Source organism: Garra rufa, chromosome 2, assembly GCF_049309525.1.
Source record: "Garra rufa chromosome 2, GarRuf1.0, whole genome shotgun sequence".
NCBI lineage: Eukaryota > Metazoa > Chordata > Actinopteri > Cypriniformes > Cyprinidae > Garra > Garra rufa.
In genome coordinates this window covers 33431040-33446347 of record NC_133362.1, presented here as the reverse complement: position 1 = coordinate 33446347, position 15308 = coordinate 33431040, and the positions used below count along the sequence as shown (strand labels likewise).

Genomic DNA, 15308 nt, shown 5'->3' with positions numbered 1-15308 from the left:
GAGTGTTTGAACCTTCTGTAATAGTTGCATATGAGTCCCTCAGTTGTCCTCAGTGTGAAAAGATGGATCTCAAAATCATACAGTCATTGTTGGAAAGGGTTCAAATACACAAAATTCTGAAAAACCAAAGAATTGTTGGGACCTGAAGGATTTTTCTGAAGAACAGCGGGCAGTTTAACTGTTCAGGACAAACAAGGGACTCATGAACAACTATCACTTAAAAAAAAAAAAAAAACACACAGCTGTGGATCATTCAGGTAACAACACAGTATTAAGAATCAAGTGTATGTAAACTTTTGACCCTAACTGTATTTTGTATCTGTTCATGACAATGACTTTTGTAACAGAAATATTGGTATGACAAAAAACATTCTTGCTATTGAAAATTTATATTTAAAGGAGACAAACATCAGAATACATCATAGATTGTGTCTAATGCATCATAACAGCAAGAAATGCAGCATCTTTAAAGTATAGGCTAAATGTTTGCAAATACATACATAAAATTGTCTGCTTACAGTGTTTACTTTCACATTTTGCAGGCAAATGCGCTAATACAGTACATTTCTGCATTTTTAATGATTCATTGAAAGATCAGTTTAATTTCCGAAAATACATCATTACCTACGAAAATTACCTTACGTGATAGCAGTTCTGCCATCCTCACACTAAAGTTATATTAGTTCCATTTAGTTATGTTGTTATTCATAGTCTATGAAAAAATCCAGCTATAAAAATTGCATCAGAATTACCATGTTTAGTAAACTGCTAAATTTATTTTCTGTGTTATATTAAATACATTGTAAATTTTGTTTGCAATTTAAAAAATATTGTGGAAAGACTTTTTAAGTCTTGAATTTTATTTCACTCAATTCCCTTACGTATAATTGTCAATGCCAGCATTATCGGGTAAACAAGCATTTCTATGTGACTTCTTTTAATTTAGACATTCATGAACACTTCCTGGTATTTCTTAGCTAATATGCGATATTTGATACTCATTATTGAGCTCTCTTATCTGTGATGAGGTCAGATGATCTACACATCTGGCAGAGCACTGGAGTTTCCACTGGAGCTCATACTGGAAACTGGTGCTTGGGTTAAAAAGGTTGCATGAGATTCCTCCTCTTCATTCCTGCGGAAAATACAGACAGATAACTGCAAATTATGAGTCTATGTGTGATGGTGCAGAACAAAAGTCTTCACTGCTATTGTTTTTTGTCTTGCTGATTAAACAGACATCTTTTTAAAACATTGCATAATGCTCTATGATGTTCACAATTGTATTTAAAAAATGACTTGATAAGTATCCACTCTGGTTTTATCAACCAGAAAACCATACATTTGCAGGCATGCCTCACCCTGGACTGCTGCTACACCGGTTCCCTTCAGAATCTGTCAAAGCTGGAGCGGGAATTGGTTTTCTGCAGAATTGTAAAAAACAAAAGTGGCATGAAAATACACATTTGTTATTCCTTTGTGTCCTTAAATTTCTGAAACTGATTTTGTTACTTATAAACTGCAAATACAGTTGAGGTCAAAAGTTTACATACACCTTGCAGAATCTACAAAATGTTAATTATTTTACCAAAATAAGAGGGATCATACAAAATGCATGTTATTTTTTATTTAGTACTAAACCTGAATTCACATAAAAGACATTTACATATAGTCCACAAAAAAAGTAGTTACATTTATAAAAATTACCTCGTTCAAAAGTTTACATACAGGTGTTGCTACCTGAATGATCCACAGATGTATTTTTTTGTTTAGCGATAGTTGTTCATGAGTCCCTTGTTTGTCCTGAACAGTTAAACTTCCCGCTGTTTATCAGAAAAATACTTCAGGTCCCACAAATTCTTAGATTTTTCTGCATTTTGTGTATTTGAACCCTTTGCAGCAATGGCTGTATGATTTCGAGATCCATCTTTTCACACTGAGGACAACTGAGGGATCATTCAGGTAACAACACTGTATTAAGAATCAAGTGTATGTAAACTTTTGAACGGGGTAATTTTTATAAATGTAACTATTATTTTCTCTTGTGGACTATATGTAAACATCTTTTATGTGAAATGTCATATTTAGGTCAGTACTAAATAATAAATAACATGCATTTTGTATGATCCCTCTTATTTTGGTAAAATAATTAACATTTTGCAAGATGTATGTAAACTTCTGACCTAAACAGTATTTAGCAGATAAAGACTTATTTACGATTTATTTTAATGTGGTTTCATGTCCCTGAAAAGGTAAAAAGTTTATATACTGTACATTCATACATTTGTGTTTTAACTATTTATTAAAAAGCCGTTGAATGTCCACTGGCAAATACTTACTTCGATTTTAGGCTATTCATTTTAGCAAAGAGCAGTCTGAGAACTCTCTCTCTTTGCTCCCAGGTCATCTCTGATATGTTCACATTGGCTTTCTTCAGACTGCTGATGAAATAACAACATTGTTACAGTTTTGCCAATGGAAAAAGCATCTTTCAGTTAATAAATAACACAATCAGTTATCATTTCATCAGAAGAGAATTTTGAAAATTGTCTAAAAAATACAAAATAAGCATAAGACCCTCACCCTTTTTCAACCTCGTCCATACCAACGGAAGTGCTATGGGGTGATTTGTTGAAGGTGTGATTGTGAGCGTTCTCCTTTCTGCCTGACAGGAACTCATTCATCAGCCTGCTACGATTCACCTCTGCTTCCTGTCTGGATAACATAATGTAGATTGTTATGTAACTGATTTAACAATCGTTTTGAGTTTTTGCAGTAGAATTTGGGATTTGCGATATTGAGAAAAAATTTTATCAACATTTTCTGAGATTTTAATCAATTTATTAAAATCTGCTTCAACAAAATCTATTTTGGCACTGCAGTTGCACAAATGCAGCACCTGAAGTGGCATTTAGATGTATTTACACTGTTTAATGCATTTACACTACGTTTACAATTGACCCTTTGCAGGGAGTTTGACTGACAGGCGATCTGACCAATCAAAACACTGAATCTGCCATTTTTGTCTGACAAACCAGACAGAAGAGTAGATTAACATTGCTGGACTTGAAAAATGATGTGTATTGACGTCTTTCCACAGAAACAAGACACCTTTTGATGTTCATTCATGTTTATTTCATGCTATAACTATTTAATAGTAACTATTTAATTGGGTACATCAAGCAGCGAAGGCAAAGAGAGTGAATAAATGAATGCTGAAGTGCACCTGTGCATTAGCATCTCCTGCTTCACGTGGTTCAGAGCCTCATGGAAGAGTATCTCCATGTCTGAGCGCTGCTCCACTATGCTGCGGGCTATTCTCTTCACTCGGCTCAGCTCCCTGTCCCGTATGCTCAGGAGTTTCTGGAGTTTGTCCAGCTCTACACCGCTAGTCTGAGTCCTGACTGCAGCACGCTGCTTGATGTCAGCCTTCTCCCACTCAAACTCAGCCACCATGCTGGCCAGGGCCTGCTCCAGTGTGAACACCTTCACTCTCAGCTCAGAAACTGTGCTCCGCTGGCCTGTAAGCTTAGATATGGTGTCATTTGAGGTGTCCTGACTCGTTTCCTGGAGGGTAAATTAAATGTGGATACCAAGTTTTAATTATCAAGGGATGCTGCTTCATAGGCAAGCTTAATAGTAGACAAGGGTCTGATTAAGTTAATTTTAAATTTCATTTAATTTGTGCATGTGTGTTTATGGGCCATTCTACAGAATTGGTCCAAAGTTAGAGTTGGAAACATTTTTTTTTTACAATTTTTTTAATGCAAATTGTATTGCATTTCTAGTAATTGTGCAGTTAATTTTTATATTGTATTTTCAGAAAGTTTTGGAGTATTTGTCCTCTCCCCAATTTTGTCACTACCGAAACAGTAATATATAATTTAATAAGAAGGGTCATATTGAGATTTTAAAATTTAGCTTACATCTTCCTTGTAAATATATTTATAAATGTATTGTTTTCAGAGGTAAATCAATAACAATTACAATTTTAACAATATTTCAAGCGTGATTTATGAGATTTGTTATATTTTTAATTCAATTTTTCTTTGTAAAAGGCAAAAAGTTGATCATACTTAGTTCAAACTTAACGATTTATTAGTTTGAATAAGCATTGAAGCAAACACTATAACATCTTAGTTGCTAATTCAGAATACTTTATTTTTGACAAAACATCCCATGTTTCAAAATTGACAATTTTATGGGATGTCACCCAAAAAAAAAAAAAAACATGTCACTACCGTAACTCCACCAAATTTTTCGGTAGTGACAATTTTAGATACTTTTGAAGCTAGCTCAAAGATGCTAATCAGCACATGGTTAGCTAACATAGTTCAGAACAGTTGTACATATATAAAAAACGAAATGTTATGGAATAACTAAAAAGTGTGCTTAATTGCAGTAAAGGTGTTCGGTAGTGACGATCCTTAAAGTTACACACAGATTTTTCATCAATGACACATACATTTTTCCTGATCATATAAATGTAGGGGTGTAGTTAAAATCAGTCTCAGCCAATAGACTAAAATATACACTGTTTCAGTAGTGACATGAAAATGTGGGACTTTTTCTTTACATATATATATATATATATTTATATATATATATACACAGTCAAGCCCGAAAATATTCATACCCCTGGCAAATTCTGACTTAAAGTTACTTTTATTCAACAAGCAATAATTCCGGTCATTTTTTTTTGACCGGAAATGACACAGGCTTCTCCCAAAAGATAGTAAGACGATGTACAAGAGGCATCATTGTGAGAAAAAAAAAATTCTCAGCTTTTATATACATTTGAACAAAAAGTGGCATGTCCAAAATTATTCATACCCTTCTCAATAATCAATAGAAAAGCCTTTATTGGCTATTACAGCAATCAAACACGTCCTAAAATTGCTGAGCAGTCTCCACTGGTATTTTTGTCCATTCATCTTTAGGGATGAGCTCCAACTCTTTCAGGTTGGAGGGTCTCCTTGCCATCACCCTGATCTTTAGCTTCCTCCACAGATTCTCAATTGGATTTAAGTCAGGACTCAAAACGTTAATGTTTTTGTCTGCTAACCATTTCTTTACCACTTTTACTGTATTTTGGGTTGTTGTCGTACTAAAATGTCCACTGGTGCCCAAGGCCAAGTTTCTCTGCAGACTGTCTGATGTTGTTGTTGAAAATTTTGATGTATTGCTCCTTTTTCAAGATGCTGTTTACTGTGATTAGGTTCCCTGGTCCACCGGCTGAAAAACACCCCCAAAACATTAGATTCCCACCACCATGTTTGACAGTGGGGACGGTGTTCTTAGGGTTGAAGGCTTCTCCTTTTTTACGCCAAACACAAACATCATTGTACATCATAGTGGCCAAACAATTAAATTTTTATTTCATCTGACCATAAAACAGAAGACCAGAAGTCTTCTTTGTCCAGATGAGCATTTGCAAAGGCCAAGTGGGCTTTTGTGTGCCTTATCTGGAGAAGTGGTGTCCTCCTTGGTCTGCGTCCGTGGAACCCAGCGGTGTGCAGTGTCCGTTGTACTGTCTGCCTTAAGATGTTGCCACCAGCAGAGCCCAGATTCATCAGGATGGCCTTGGTGGTGATCCTTGGATTCTTTTTGACCTCTCTCACTATCCTCCTGGCCAGCAGAGGTGTCACTTTTGGCTTCCGACCACGTCCTCTGAGATTTTTCACAGTGTCTTGTATTTTTTAATAATACTTTGCACTGTAGCCACTGGAACAAAACATTTAGATGGTCTATTAGCCCTTTCCTGACTTGTGAGTAGCCACAATGTGCAGCCGCATGACTGTCCACAAACCAACAGCAGAGAGCTTCTGTTTTTCACCTGTTGAGTTGATTAAAACAGCTGTTCCCAATGAATCAGGGTAATTATGATGCTTTACAACAGCTTGGACTATTTGGAATGGTATAGAACCTTGGATTTTCCCATAGACTGTGACAGTTTGCAAAGGGTATGAATAATTTTGGACATGCCACTTTTTGTTCAAATGTAAATAAAAGCTGAGAAATATTTTTTTCACAATGATGCCTCTTGTACATCGTCTTATTATCTTTTGGGAGAAGCCTGTGTCATTTCCAGTCAAAAAAAACTTGCTGGTTGAATAAAAGTAACTTTAAGTCAGAATTTGCCAGGGGTATGAATCATTTCGGGCTTGACTATATATATATATATATATATATATATATATATATATATATATGTATGTATTTTAACTTCACTTTTTAAAAGAATCAAAAAATATTTTTTAAAACATCAATGGAAAAAAATACAAAAATTATTTTCATATAATTTTCATAAGTTGAAATTTAGAAGTTAGGGTTCAGGACAGCCACCTCCCAATTGAAAGTACCCAGTAAATGATGATTTTATATATATTAAGCTTACTGATATTTTGAATATTATTGAGGGTTTCAATAGATAATAAAAGGACCTTAGTGAACATCTAAGATTTGAATACCTAAATGCTTTTTAAATGTGTTTTTTGGCTGTGGGACAGCAGTTTGCACCAATTCTGTAGAATGGCCCACCTATATGAGTGTTTGTAAGGGTGCCCAAGAAAGTTGATGTTATTATCATTTTTAATGATTAATTAATATACTATACATAAACTGCACAATGTAATAAAGTAAAAAGTAGTAAACAGTAGACTAGGTGAACTACAGTGCAAGGATGGTAACTATGGTGTGTCACCTTATGCAGACTGAGGATGTTGTTCTCTTCTGCCAGTGCTGCATTTCTCTTCCGCAGATCCTCTACCGCTTTGATGTGGTAACCCAATGCCTTATTTAGACGCACATTCTCCTTGAACGTGGAGCGAGATGCATCATCCAGCTGTCTGATGGGGCCAAGATGGAGGATATCATCTCATTTATCTCATGCAAAATGTATCTCACAGTTCCAAAGGCATTGGGGAAGATGGAGAAGATACTTACATGATGGCTTCATTGTGAGCTCTTTCAGCAAGCACAGCAATCTTTTGCTCAGCTTCCTGCTCTAGATGAACCTAATGAATGTAGCATGAGAGACAAACTGAGAGAGAGAAAGAGGAAGGTTTGTTGAAATGCATTTTAGTATATATACCTTATTATTGAAAAATCTTTGCTCCATTCTTGCAAGCGTTTTTTTGTGTTCTAGATCTGCATTGTCCAAAGTTTCTTTCATCTGTACAAAACAGTTGTGATGTTATAACAGGCATAGCACTGTTTACATGACATAAAGAGAATGCATTATACATTTTTGAGTTCTTGTTCCATTTGGGGCTTCTTCTTAAGGAAGTCATTGATGATCTTAAGTTCCTCTTGAATCATGTTGAACTCGTTAGACCTCTTGTCAAACTTGTCCTCCAGTTCACTGATCTTAAGCGTGTATTGAGTGGCCTGTGATGACAAACAGTGAGAAACACTGAGCAGTCAGCAACAAGGCAGTGAGTACAAGGGTGACCTGATCAGTTCCTTTTTAAAAATGCTTTCTTAATACTGTGTTATTACCTGAATGATCCACAGCTTTTTTTTATTGTTTGTTTTGTTTGATAATAGTTGTTCATGAGTCCCATGTTTGTCCTGAACAGTTAAACTGCCTGCTGTTCTTCAGAAAAATCCTTCAGGTCCCACAAATTCTTTGGTTTTTCAGCATTTTTGTGTACTTAACCCCTTTCCAACTATGACTGTATGATTTTGAGATCCATCTTTTCACACTGAGGACAACTGAGGGACTCATATGCAAGTATTACAGAAGGTTCAAACACTCACTGATGCTCCAGAAGGAAACAAGATGCATTAAGACCCGGGGAGTGAAAACCTTTTGAATTTGAAGACCAGGGCAAATTTACCTTTATCTTTATTTATTTTGTCTTCTAGGAAACATGTAAATATCTTCTGTAGCATCTGAAAGGCAGTACTACATGAAAAAAAAACATGATATTTAGGCAAAATAAGAAAAATGTATACATCTTCATTCTGTTCAAAAGTTTACACCCCCAGCTCTTAATGCTTTGTGTTTCCTTGTTTTCCCATATGAGGGAATGCATTACTTACCAAATTCTCTTTTTCCTTAGAGGCCCTTGTTTTCTCAAGCTGTATTTGATGTTCCAATGCCATTATCTGAGAAAACAACATTAGTTTAAAGGGTTAGTTTACCCTAAAAATTTTAATTGTCATCATTTTTTTTTTTACTCCCATGTTGTTCCAAACCCCATAAGGCTTTTGTTCGTCATCTTTGAAACTCAAATGAAGTTTCTGTCCCTCTATTATGTCAAAACTTTGACACATCCAAAAATGCAACAAGAGATAATAAATTAATTCATATTAATCAAGCAGTCTTCTGAAGAAACACAATCAGTTTATATGATGAACAGTTTTAATTTAGACTTTATATATGAAAACTGATCAATGCACATAAATAGAACATATCATAAAGTATATGGCAAACGGAGGCTCAATTGTACTTGCTTTAATGTGCAAGAACAAATCTCATTATAAACCACTCTCTTTATAAACCTTTGGAAGCATCAAAGTTTTGGTGCAAAGGACAGAAATCTATCAGATTTATTTAAATATGTCTTCATTTGTGTTTTAAAGATAAACAAAAGTTTTAAAAGGAACCCAGGGTATTAATACTTGTATGGCTTAATATAACGTAAATTATGTATCTTAATGAAATATGTAGTAGAAAACCTATAAAAGATTTACCTATTTTAAAAATCCACGTTTTATACATATTTTGAACTATAAGGGGCGCCATTATTTCAATAATGTCAAATGGTTGCACTCTGTGAGCTACTGGTGCTACCTGTTGCTATTTTTACCACAACACATCTTGGAAAATAAAATACTGATATAATGACCACAGCTACTGAAAGAGTTTACAGGTGGCAATGGATATAAGCGTAGCCTTAAACCAAATGCCGCACCATAGATTTTTCCCCACAAGTTGTTTAAACACCCTGGATATCAAGTAAAATCTGCACTGAGAAGCGCCTTCAGTGGCTGCGGCATCATGACAAGCATCGACATGTTTACATCCTGCCAGGATGGCATCTAGTGATCTTGTCTCTGCCATTTGTAAGCTCTTTTAGTAGCGGTGGTCTTCTAAAAGTCTCAAAGGCATTAGGGCTAGAGCGAAGAGAACAAAGACACAGGTCTTTAGGCCCTGATCACACCGAACGCATTTTTTATGTCTGAATACACAAGGCGCACCGCACTGCCTTTTTTGGTGACTTTTTAAAAAGAGCAGTGTGCTACAGTTTTTTTTTAAGTTTCTAGGCAACAACCAAAACAGCTGTCCTGTCAGTCTAATCAAATGATTATAGCACGAGCGCTCTAAAATCTTTGGTTTTTGCTGTTAAGTAAACTGTCATATTAGCAGAAACCTTAAAAAAAAATACAGCCCCGGGTTACCAGCAACAGACAGACACCAAAAGTTTCTCCTCCATTATTGCAGTCTCCGGACTTTCTAAGCAACGGTAAACTTTCGTCACCACAACAGAAAGCCCGCCTCTACATTCATTTGATTGGACAATAGAAAAACGCAAATAACATCGCGTTTTTCCTCTCAGAGTTGCTTTTTTTTTCAACTTCATGCGCTCAGAGTGTTTCTGCAAAAACGAGGCGCAGCAGGCGGCTAAAACGCGAGGCGCTCGGGGCGCATAAGCAGTGCACAAAGCGCTCACTGCCAACAGAAAACAATTTTAAAAAGCCACCTCTCACTGCAAAAAAATGTGTTCTATCTGATCGGGGCCTTAGGAAGTTTTATTCGTCCAACAGGCATCTTCTCATTCTTTTCTCCTCTTCTTATCACTAGGAAAAGCAGTGAAGACTTAAATTGCTTCTCTTGTCTTTCAAGTGAAAATTACAACCAAAAGCTGCACAATGTGGCATTGCATCAGTATTTTATATTCCGAGTTGTGCTGCAGTACAAATAGCAACATATAGCGTCATTAGCTCAGTGCAACCATTTGACGTCATCAAAACAACAGCGCCCCCACAGTCCAAAATATATATAACGATGCAGATTTTTAAATACCAAAAGTCTTTTATAGGTTTTCTACTACATATATTTTACTAAAATACATCATTTATGTTATATTAAGCCATACAAGTCTTAATACCCATGGTTCCTTTAAAGAGTTTGCAACGATATGAGGGTGAGTCCATTATTAAAGTTTCCAATGTTGGATAAATTAACCATTTAGCGATATGATTAACAATATGAGAATAATTATTGTACTGTAGCTTTAATAGTCAAATGCTTTAAAATACCTTTTCCTCGTTTTGTACGTCTTTGCTCCTCAGAACAGCGATGATCTCGATGGTGTTCTTCTCGGTGTTGTTCTGTAGATCACTGAGCTGCTGGTTGATTTTGTTTAGTCTTCGCGCTGTTTCACGATACTCTACGCGTGAACTCTCCGTCAGATCACACCTGGCCTCCCACAGAGCTGCGTTTGCTTTTGCCCTCTCTATATCAGACTCTTTATCTCGTTTTGACTCTTGCTTGCCATCTTTCTTTCCTTTTCTATATAAAAGAATACATATTTATCACTGTCATATATGCTTTTCAAATTCTTATGACTAGTTACATTCGCAGCTTTTCCCAAACAAACGGACATATCGTAATAAACAGGCAATTCAATTCGTTTTTCACTCACCCTTTTCCTTTCTTTCCCTTCTTTCCTTTTTTAATCGGCATCTCTCTGTGTTTTGATCAGCAGCGTTCAATGAACCGCTCCTGCAGGATTACTTTGTTTACACCTGTTGCCATGGAGACTGTCAGACGTCACATGTGTCGTGAATGTTTTATTTTCCATTAATTCTTTAACAATCTTTATTGTTACGGTTTTAAAATATTTTGAATGTTGAATCAAACATTTGTGAACTGAAACATGATAACAAATTATCTTTTCTGATATCCATAACATAATGCCTTTGAAGTTGTCCAAATGAATTTCTTAGCAATGATTAAAATAATCCAAATTAAGTTTGTATATATGTACGGTAGGAAATTTACAAAGTATCTTCATTGAACATGATCTTTACCTAATATCCTAATGATTTTTGACATACCAGAAAAATCGATAATTTTGACCAATACAATGTATTGTTGGCTATTGCTACAAATATACCAGTGCTACTTATGACTGGTTTTGTGGTCCAGGAAAACAAACACACAAAGAATTGTTGTTAATGAGCATTCACCTACTTGCACTTTAAAAGTTAAAAAGCACACAAACACGACAGCTCGTACAAATAACTGCTTATTTATTCACCTTATAAAAAATATTGCTAAAACTTAGCAAAAACATACATAATAAAAATTAATTCTGCAACTACAAGAGTCATAATGAAATAATCCAACACTGTTAACTCCATAAATAATACACGGTCACAATTATATAAAATCTCACATCTAAAATCAGAATTTACACATATATCTAACCAAACTCGCATAACACACAACCAGTATAAAATGTATTCATCCAATATAAAACATTCACAAGACCTGTCACATTCAAAGATCAGTAAGGCTTAAGTCAATTCTAGTTCACTGCCATGGAGCTCTCTTTCCCAACACATGATTAGTGACTTTCTGCAGAAGAAAGATGATATGCATTAGAAAGGTTAATCAAACTGGTCAGGTGTATATATGAAGTTCTTGAAACAATATTGATGTAATAACAGTATTACTGTGTCTGGGCTATTGTGTATAACTCAAGAACAGCCTGTATACCTTGTTAAAGAGTTGAGCATTGAGGCGGTAGGAGCGATACTCTGCCTGTCTCCTTTCCTCCTCCCTTCTCTTCTGGACTTCAGGAAGTTGAGCGTATTTCCTTTGGGAATACACATTTACTTGGCAATTAAAGTGCAAACTATTGGAGTCAATGAAATCCACATAAAATGTTCAAACAGACTGGAGTTTGGGTCTTTGTTTCTCTAATCTTGAATCACAGATAATACACAAAATAAAAACTTTAAAATAAAAGTACTATTAAAGTTTTCGTTAATATTTTGAATTTTTTTTTTTTTTTTGCACACAAAAAGTATTCTCCTAGCTTCATAACATTACTACCTTTCTGGGCCTTGAACATGGTAGTTGCTGTCCATGCAGGGTCAGAAAGCTCTTGGATTTCATCAAAAATATCTTAAATTGTGTTACAAAGATGAATGAAGGTCTTACAGGCTTGGAACATCATGAGGGTGAGTAATAAGTAACAGAATTTTAATTTTTGGGTATCCCTTTAGGCTTTAGTTACTTTAATACCTCTTAAATACATCTTGCACTCTGACTTAATGAAAATGAGAAATGTTGCCTCAGAAATGAGCTGAGCGATTTTAACACACACACACACACACACACACACACACACACACACACACACACACACACACACACACACACACACACACGCACAATTACCTCCTGAGTCTGTCTGTCCTGTCTATTCTCTGACTGTGTGACTTCCTTCCTATCCAACTGAAAGCATGTAGAATGCACAAAAAAATTTGCTAATAAAATATCAAAAGTCATGGAATGCTGTTTGTTTAGTTCACTTCCAAAATTAAAATGTATTCACTCCATGTCATTCAAATGTTCATGTCTTTCTTCAAAAAAAAAAAGAAATTAGGTTTTTGAGGAAAACATTTCAGGATTTTTCTTCATATAGCCTTGCAGATTCAATGCAGCTACACAATCCCAGCCAAGGAATAAGGGTCTTACCTAGCAAAATGGTCGATCATTTCCTTTAAAAATTTAAAAGTGTACATACTATTTAACCACAAATGCTCATCTTGCACTAGTTCTGTGATGCGCATGTATTAACGCACTGCGTAATCACGTTGGAAAAGTCACGCACTGTTAGTTCTTCGTCTGTGTACTCTGGTTCAAAAAGGTATTGTAGGGCGAAAAACTATTTGAAGATGCTTTGAAACTGCAATTTGGACCTTCACCACCACTGAAGTCCACTATATTGAGAAAAATCCTGGAATGTTTTCTTCAAAAACCTTAATTTCTTTCTGAAGAAAAAAGACATGAACATCTTAGAAGACATGGGGGTTTGTAAATTTTTCATTCAAAAGTTTTCATTTTGGAAGTTTCTCCTTTAAATCTGTTAAATGACCCATACATGCACAAATTTACAAATATGTGCCGTGTCTCTGTCATAAACCATCTAGATGGTTTCAAAATGAAATAATAGATACTTACTGTTTGGATCTTTGGACCATCTCTTTTTTTGGAACGACTCGTTTACGTGGTACTGGAGCTGCTGACAGGGGTATGTTTTAGTTAACATCTTAACGCAAGCTGTACCAAGCATGTAAAATATATACTGAACCAACTACTCATACTACTATCACAAGTAATCTTATGGTATAAGGTCACCTGGTCTGTATGGACGTGATGGTGCGGGGCAGTTGAAGAGCTCTTCTCTCTCTCTATTGAAGACTGCCTGTAACCTCCTCTCTTCAACCAGAAACCCAAGACGCTTCATCCGCTCCCGTGAACGAGACACAAACTCCGGCCGATGGAGCTCCAGAGCTTCCTGTAGGAAACCAATGCAAATGCTCAATGTTAGACTAAAATCATCATCAACAATCACCATCCATGTACTCTGTAAAAGCACAAAGCAGGATCCAAAATGAACATTCAAAATCAGGTCAAAGCTTCAATGATATTGTTCTAGTTAGCATTCTTGGTTATCATTATAGTTATGGTCCTTGTAGTGAATGGACTTTAAAAGGAATAGTTCAGCCAAAAATGAAAATTCTGTCATTAATTACTCACCCTCATGTCGTTCCAAACCTGTAAGACCTTTGTTCATCTTGAGAACACAATTTAAGATATTTTGATGACATTTTACAGCTTTCTGACCCTGCATAGACAGCAAGGGTCCTACCATGGTCAAGGCACAGAAACGTAGAAAGGACATTATGAAGATGAACAGTCTTACAGGTTTAGAACAACATGAGGGTGAGTAATTAATGACAGAATTTTAATTTTTGCATGAACTATCCCTTCAAAGCGTGTAAATAAAACAGTTTCTTGTAACACCTGTAGTGAAAGTCGAACAAGAGCTGAGGGTTTGTCGCTCATATCTGTCTCCGTAGCTGTTATGGACTCTGTTGGCCTCTCTTGTTCCTGCTGGTTCTGTCTTTCTCTTAGAGGTTCTCTGGTTATTTCTCTCCAGGGTCGGGTTTTAGTGTAAGACTCAAACCAGGCTTGGCTTGGGAAAGGTGCTGATTCAGTTTGTGGTTGGTTCTCCTTGCGACCATCACACTTAAGCTCATCAGCTGAGACAAACCAGGACACACCTTAAAGAGAAGGTTATATATAACAGTTAGAGAAAACGAGAAAAAGGTCAGTTGTAGAAAAACTGCTGTGTCTGTGAGCACGTAATATGCACCATTTGGATAACGGGTCCGGATGATCTTGTTGCTAGGGTCCTTCTTCAAAGCAGTCAGGGATTGGGTGGGTTTAGATGTGGAGGCAGTGGGGATGGGAAAGGCACTCTGAATGCCTCTGGCAAACGTGTTTGATGAACGGACATTTTTGAAAGCACCTGGTGAGGGAAAGATGGTGCCTACGTCCCGAGTGTGTCTGCGGGTTCCATTTATAACTATTTCCAAATCACCTGCAAAAAGAATGCAAAATCCCACATGACAGTTTTGTTGCAGTTACACCGTCTAATTTACACAGGTTGCTTAGTTTAAAAAGTTGACAGTTGTTGTGTAACTGACCTGCCTGCACACCTTTGTTGACCAGTTTGACCTTTGTCCTTTTGGAAATGAGGTTTTGCGAGACACCTCTTTGGGAATGATGGGAAAAAGTGCTTGAAGATGATAAAGAATCAGCAGAGACCTGAAAAAATAACAGAAGATTAGACAGGCATAAGGAAAGAATGATGATTTCTCAGGCAACGTTTACACTAGTGTGTTTTAGTTTTAAAACACATAACTTTTCTATGGTTAACCCTGTCGTTTACACTTCTCTGGCGATTTTCAAAAACGCTGCAGACCTCGTTTTAGTTTAATAACCTCTGGGGTTGCGTTTCAGTGTAGATGCCCAAAAACTGAGACTTTTGAAGATCATGGCGTGGCTGCCCATAATACTCTCTGTGTATCCTTGATAACCATGTTCAACAATGCATGCCCATTGTGCATAAATGGTCATTTTTAAAAGTGTAGATGAGAATCGTTTTCATTTTAAAATGCAGTTTTAAAACGAAAATGCACTAGTGGAAACAGGGCCTCAGTCAAAAATGCAGAGAATAAGCTACTGCTGTATTTCATAGCTTTCGCAGCTTTGC

General features: G+C 36.2%; 2 protein-coding genes across 5 annotated transcripts in view; both read right to left on the bottom strand.

Moving 5' to 3' along the window:
- Positions 1-372: 372 nt before the first annotated feature.
- bbof1b (basal body orientation factor 1b) lies at positions 373-10696 on the bottom strand. Its single transcript, XM_073834645.1, has 12 exons — positions 10656-10696; positions 10270-10522; positions 8047-8112; positions 7246-7389; positions 7094-7174; positions 6946-7016; positions 6704-6848; positions 3227-3567; positions 2584-2715; positions 2340-2441; positions 1362-1424; positions 373-1135 (listed from the first exon to the last, which is right to left on the bottom strand). Exons 1-12 carry the CDS (start codon positions 10694-10696, stop codon positions 1039-1041), a joined length of 1536 nt encoding a protein of 511 aa, XP_073690746.1. The 3' UTR covers positions 373-1038.
- Positions 10697-11248: 552 nt separating this feature from the next.
- Positions 11249-15308, bottom strand: part of alms1 (ALMS1 centrosome and basal body associated protein) — a 17722-nt gene continuing 13662 nt past the window's right edge. The window contains exons 11-18 of one of the 4 annotated variants that reach the window (XM_073834131.1): positions 14740-14860; positions 14406-14633; positions 14054-14313; positions 13385-13544; positions 13208-13268; positions 12422-12478; positions 11735-11834; positions 11249-11593 (exon numbers count right to left, since the gene is read on the bottom strand). In XM_073834131.1, coding sequence (XP_073690232.1) covers positions 11549-11593; positions 11735-11834; positions 12422-12478; positions 13208-13268; positions 13385-13544; positions 14054-14313; positions 14406-14633; positions 14740-14860 — 1032 coding nt within the window. In that variant the 3' untranslated portion in view covers positions 11249-11548. The remainder of the gene's footprint in view (positions 11594-11734; positions 11835-12421; positions 12479-13207; positions 13269-13384; positions 13545-14053; positions 14314-14405; positions 14634-14739; positions 14861-15308) is intronic. The other 3 variants (XM_073834132.1, XM_073834133.1, XM_073834134.1) reach the window with 3 other exon arrangements.

Excerpts from the sequence above, each read along its gene's own strand:
- bbof1b (XM_073834645.1), bottom strand. The coding sequence starts at position 10,696 with ATGCCGATTAAAAAAGGAAAGAAGGGAAAGAAAGGAAAAGG. Across the intron at positions 7,175-7,245 it reads TGGAACAAGAACTCAAAAAT|ATGAAAGAAACTTTGGACAA; the intron begins GTATAATGCATT and ends TGTTTTGTACAG. Across the intron at positions 6,849-6,945 it reads GCTCACAATGAAGCCATCAT|ACAGCTGGATGATGCATCTC; the intron begins GTAAGTATCTTC and ends TGGCCCCATCAG.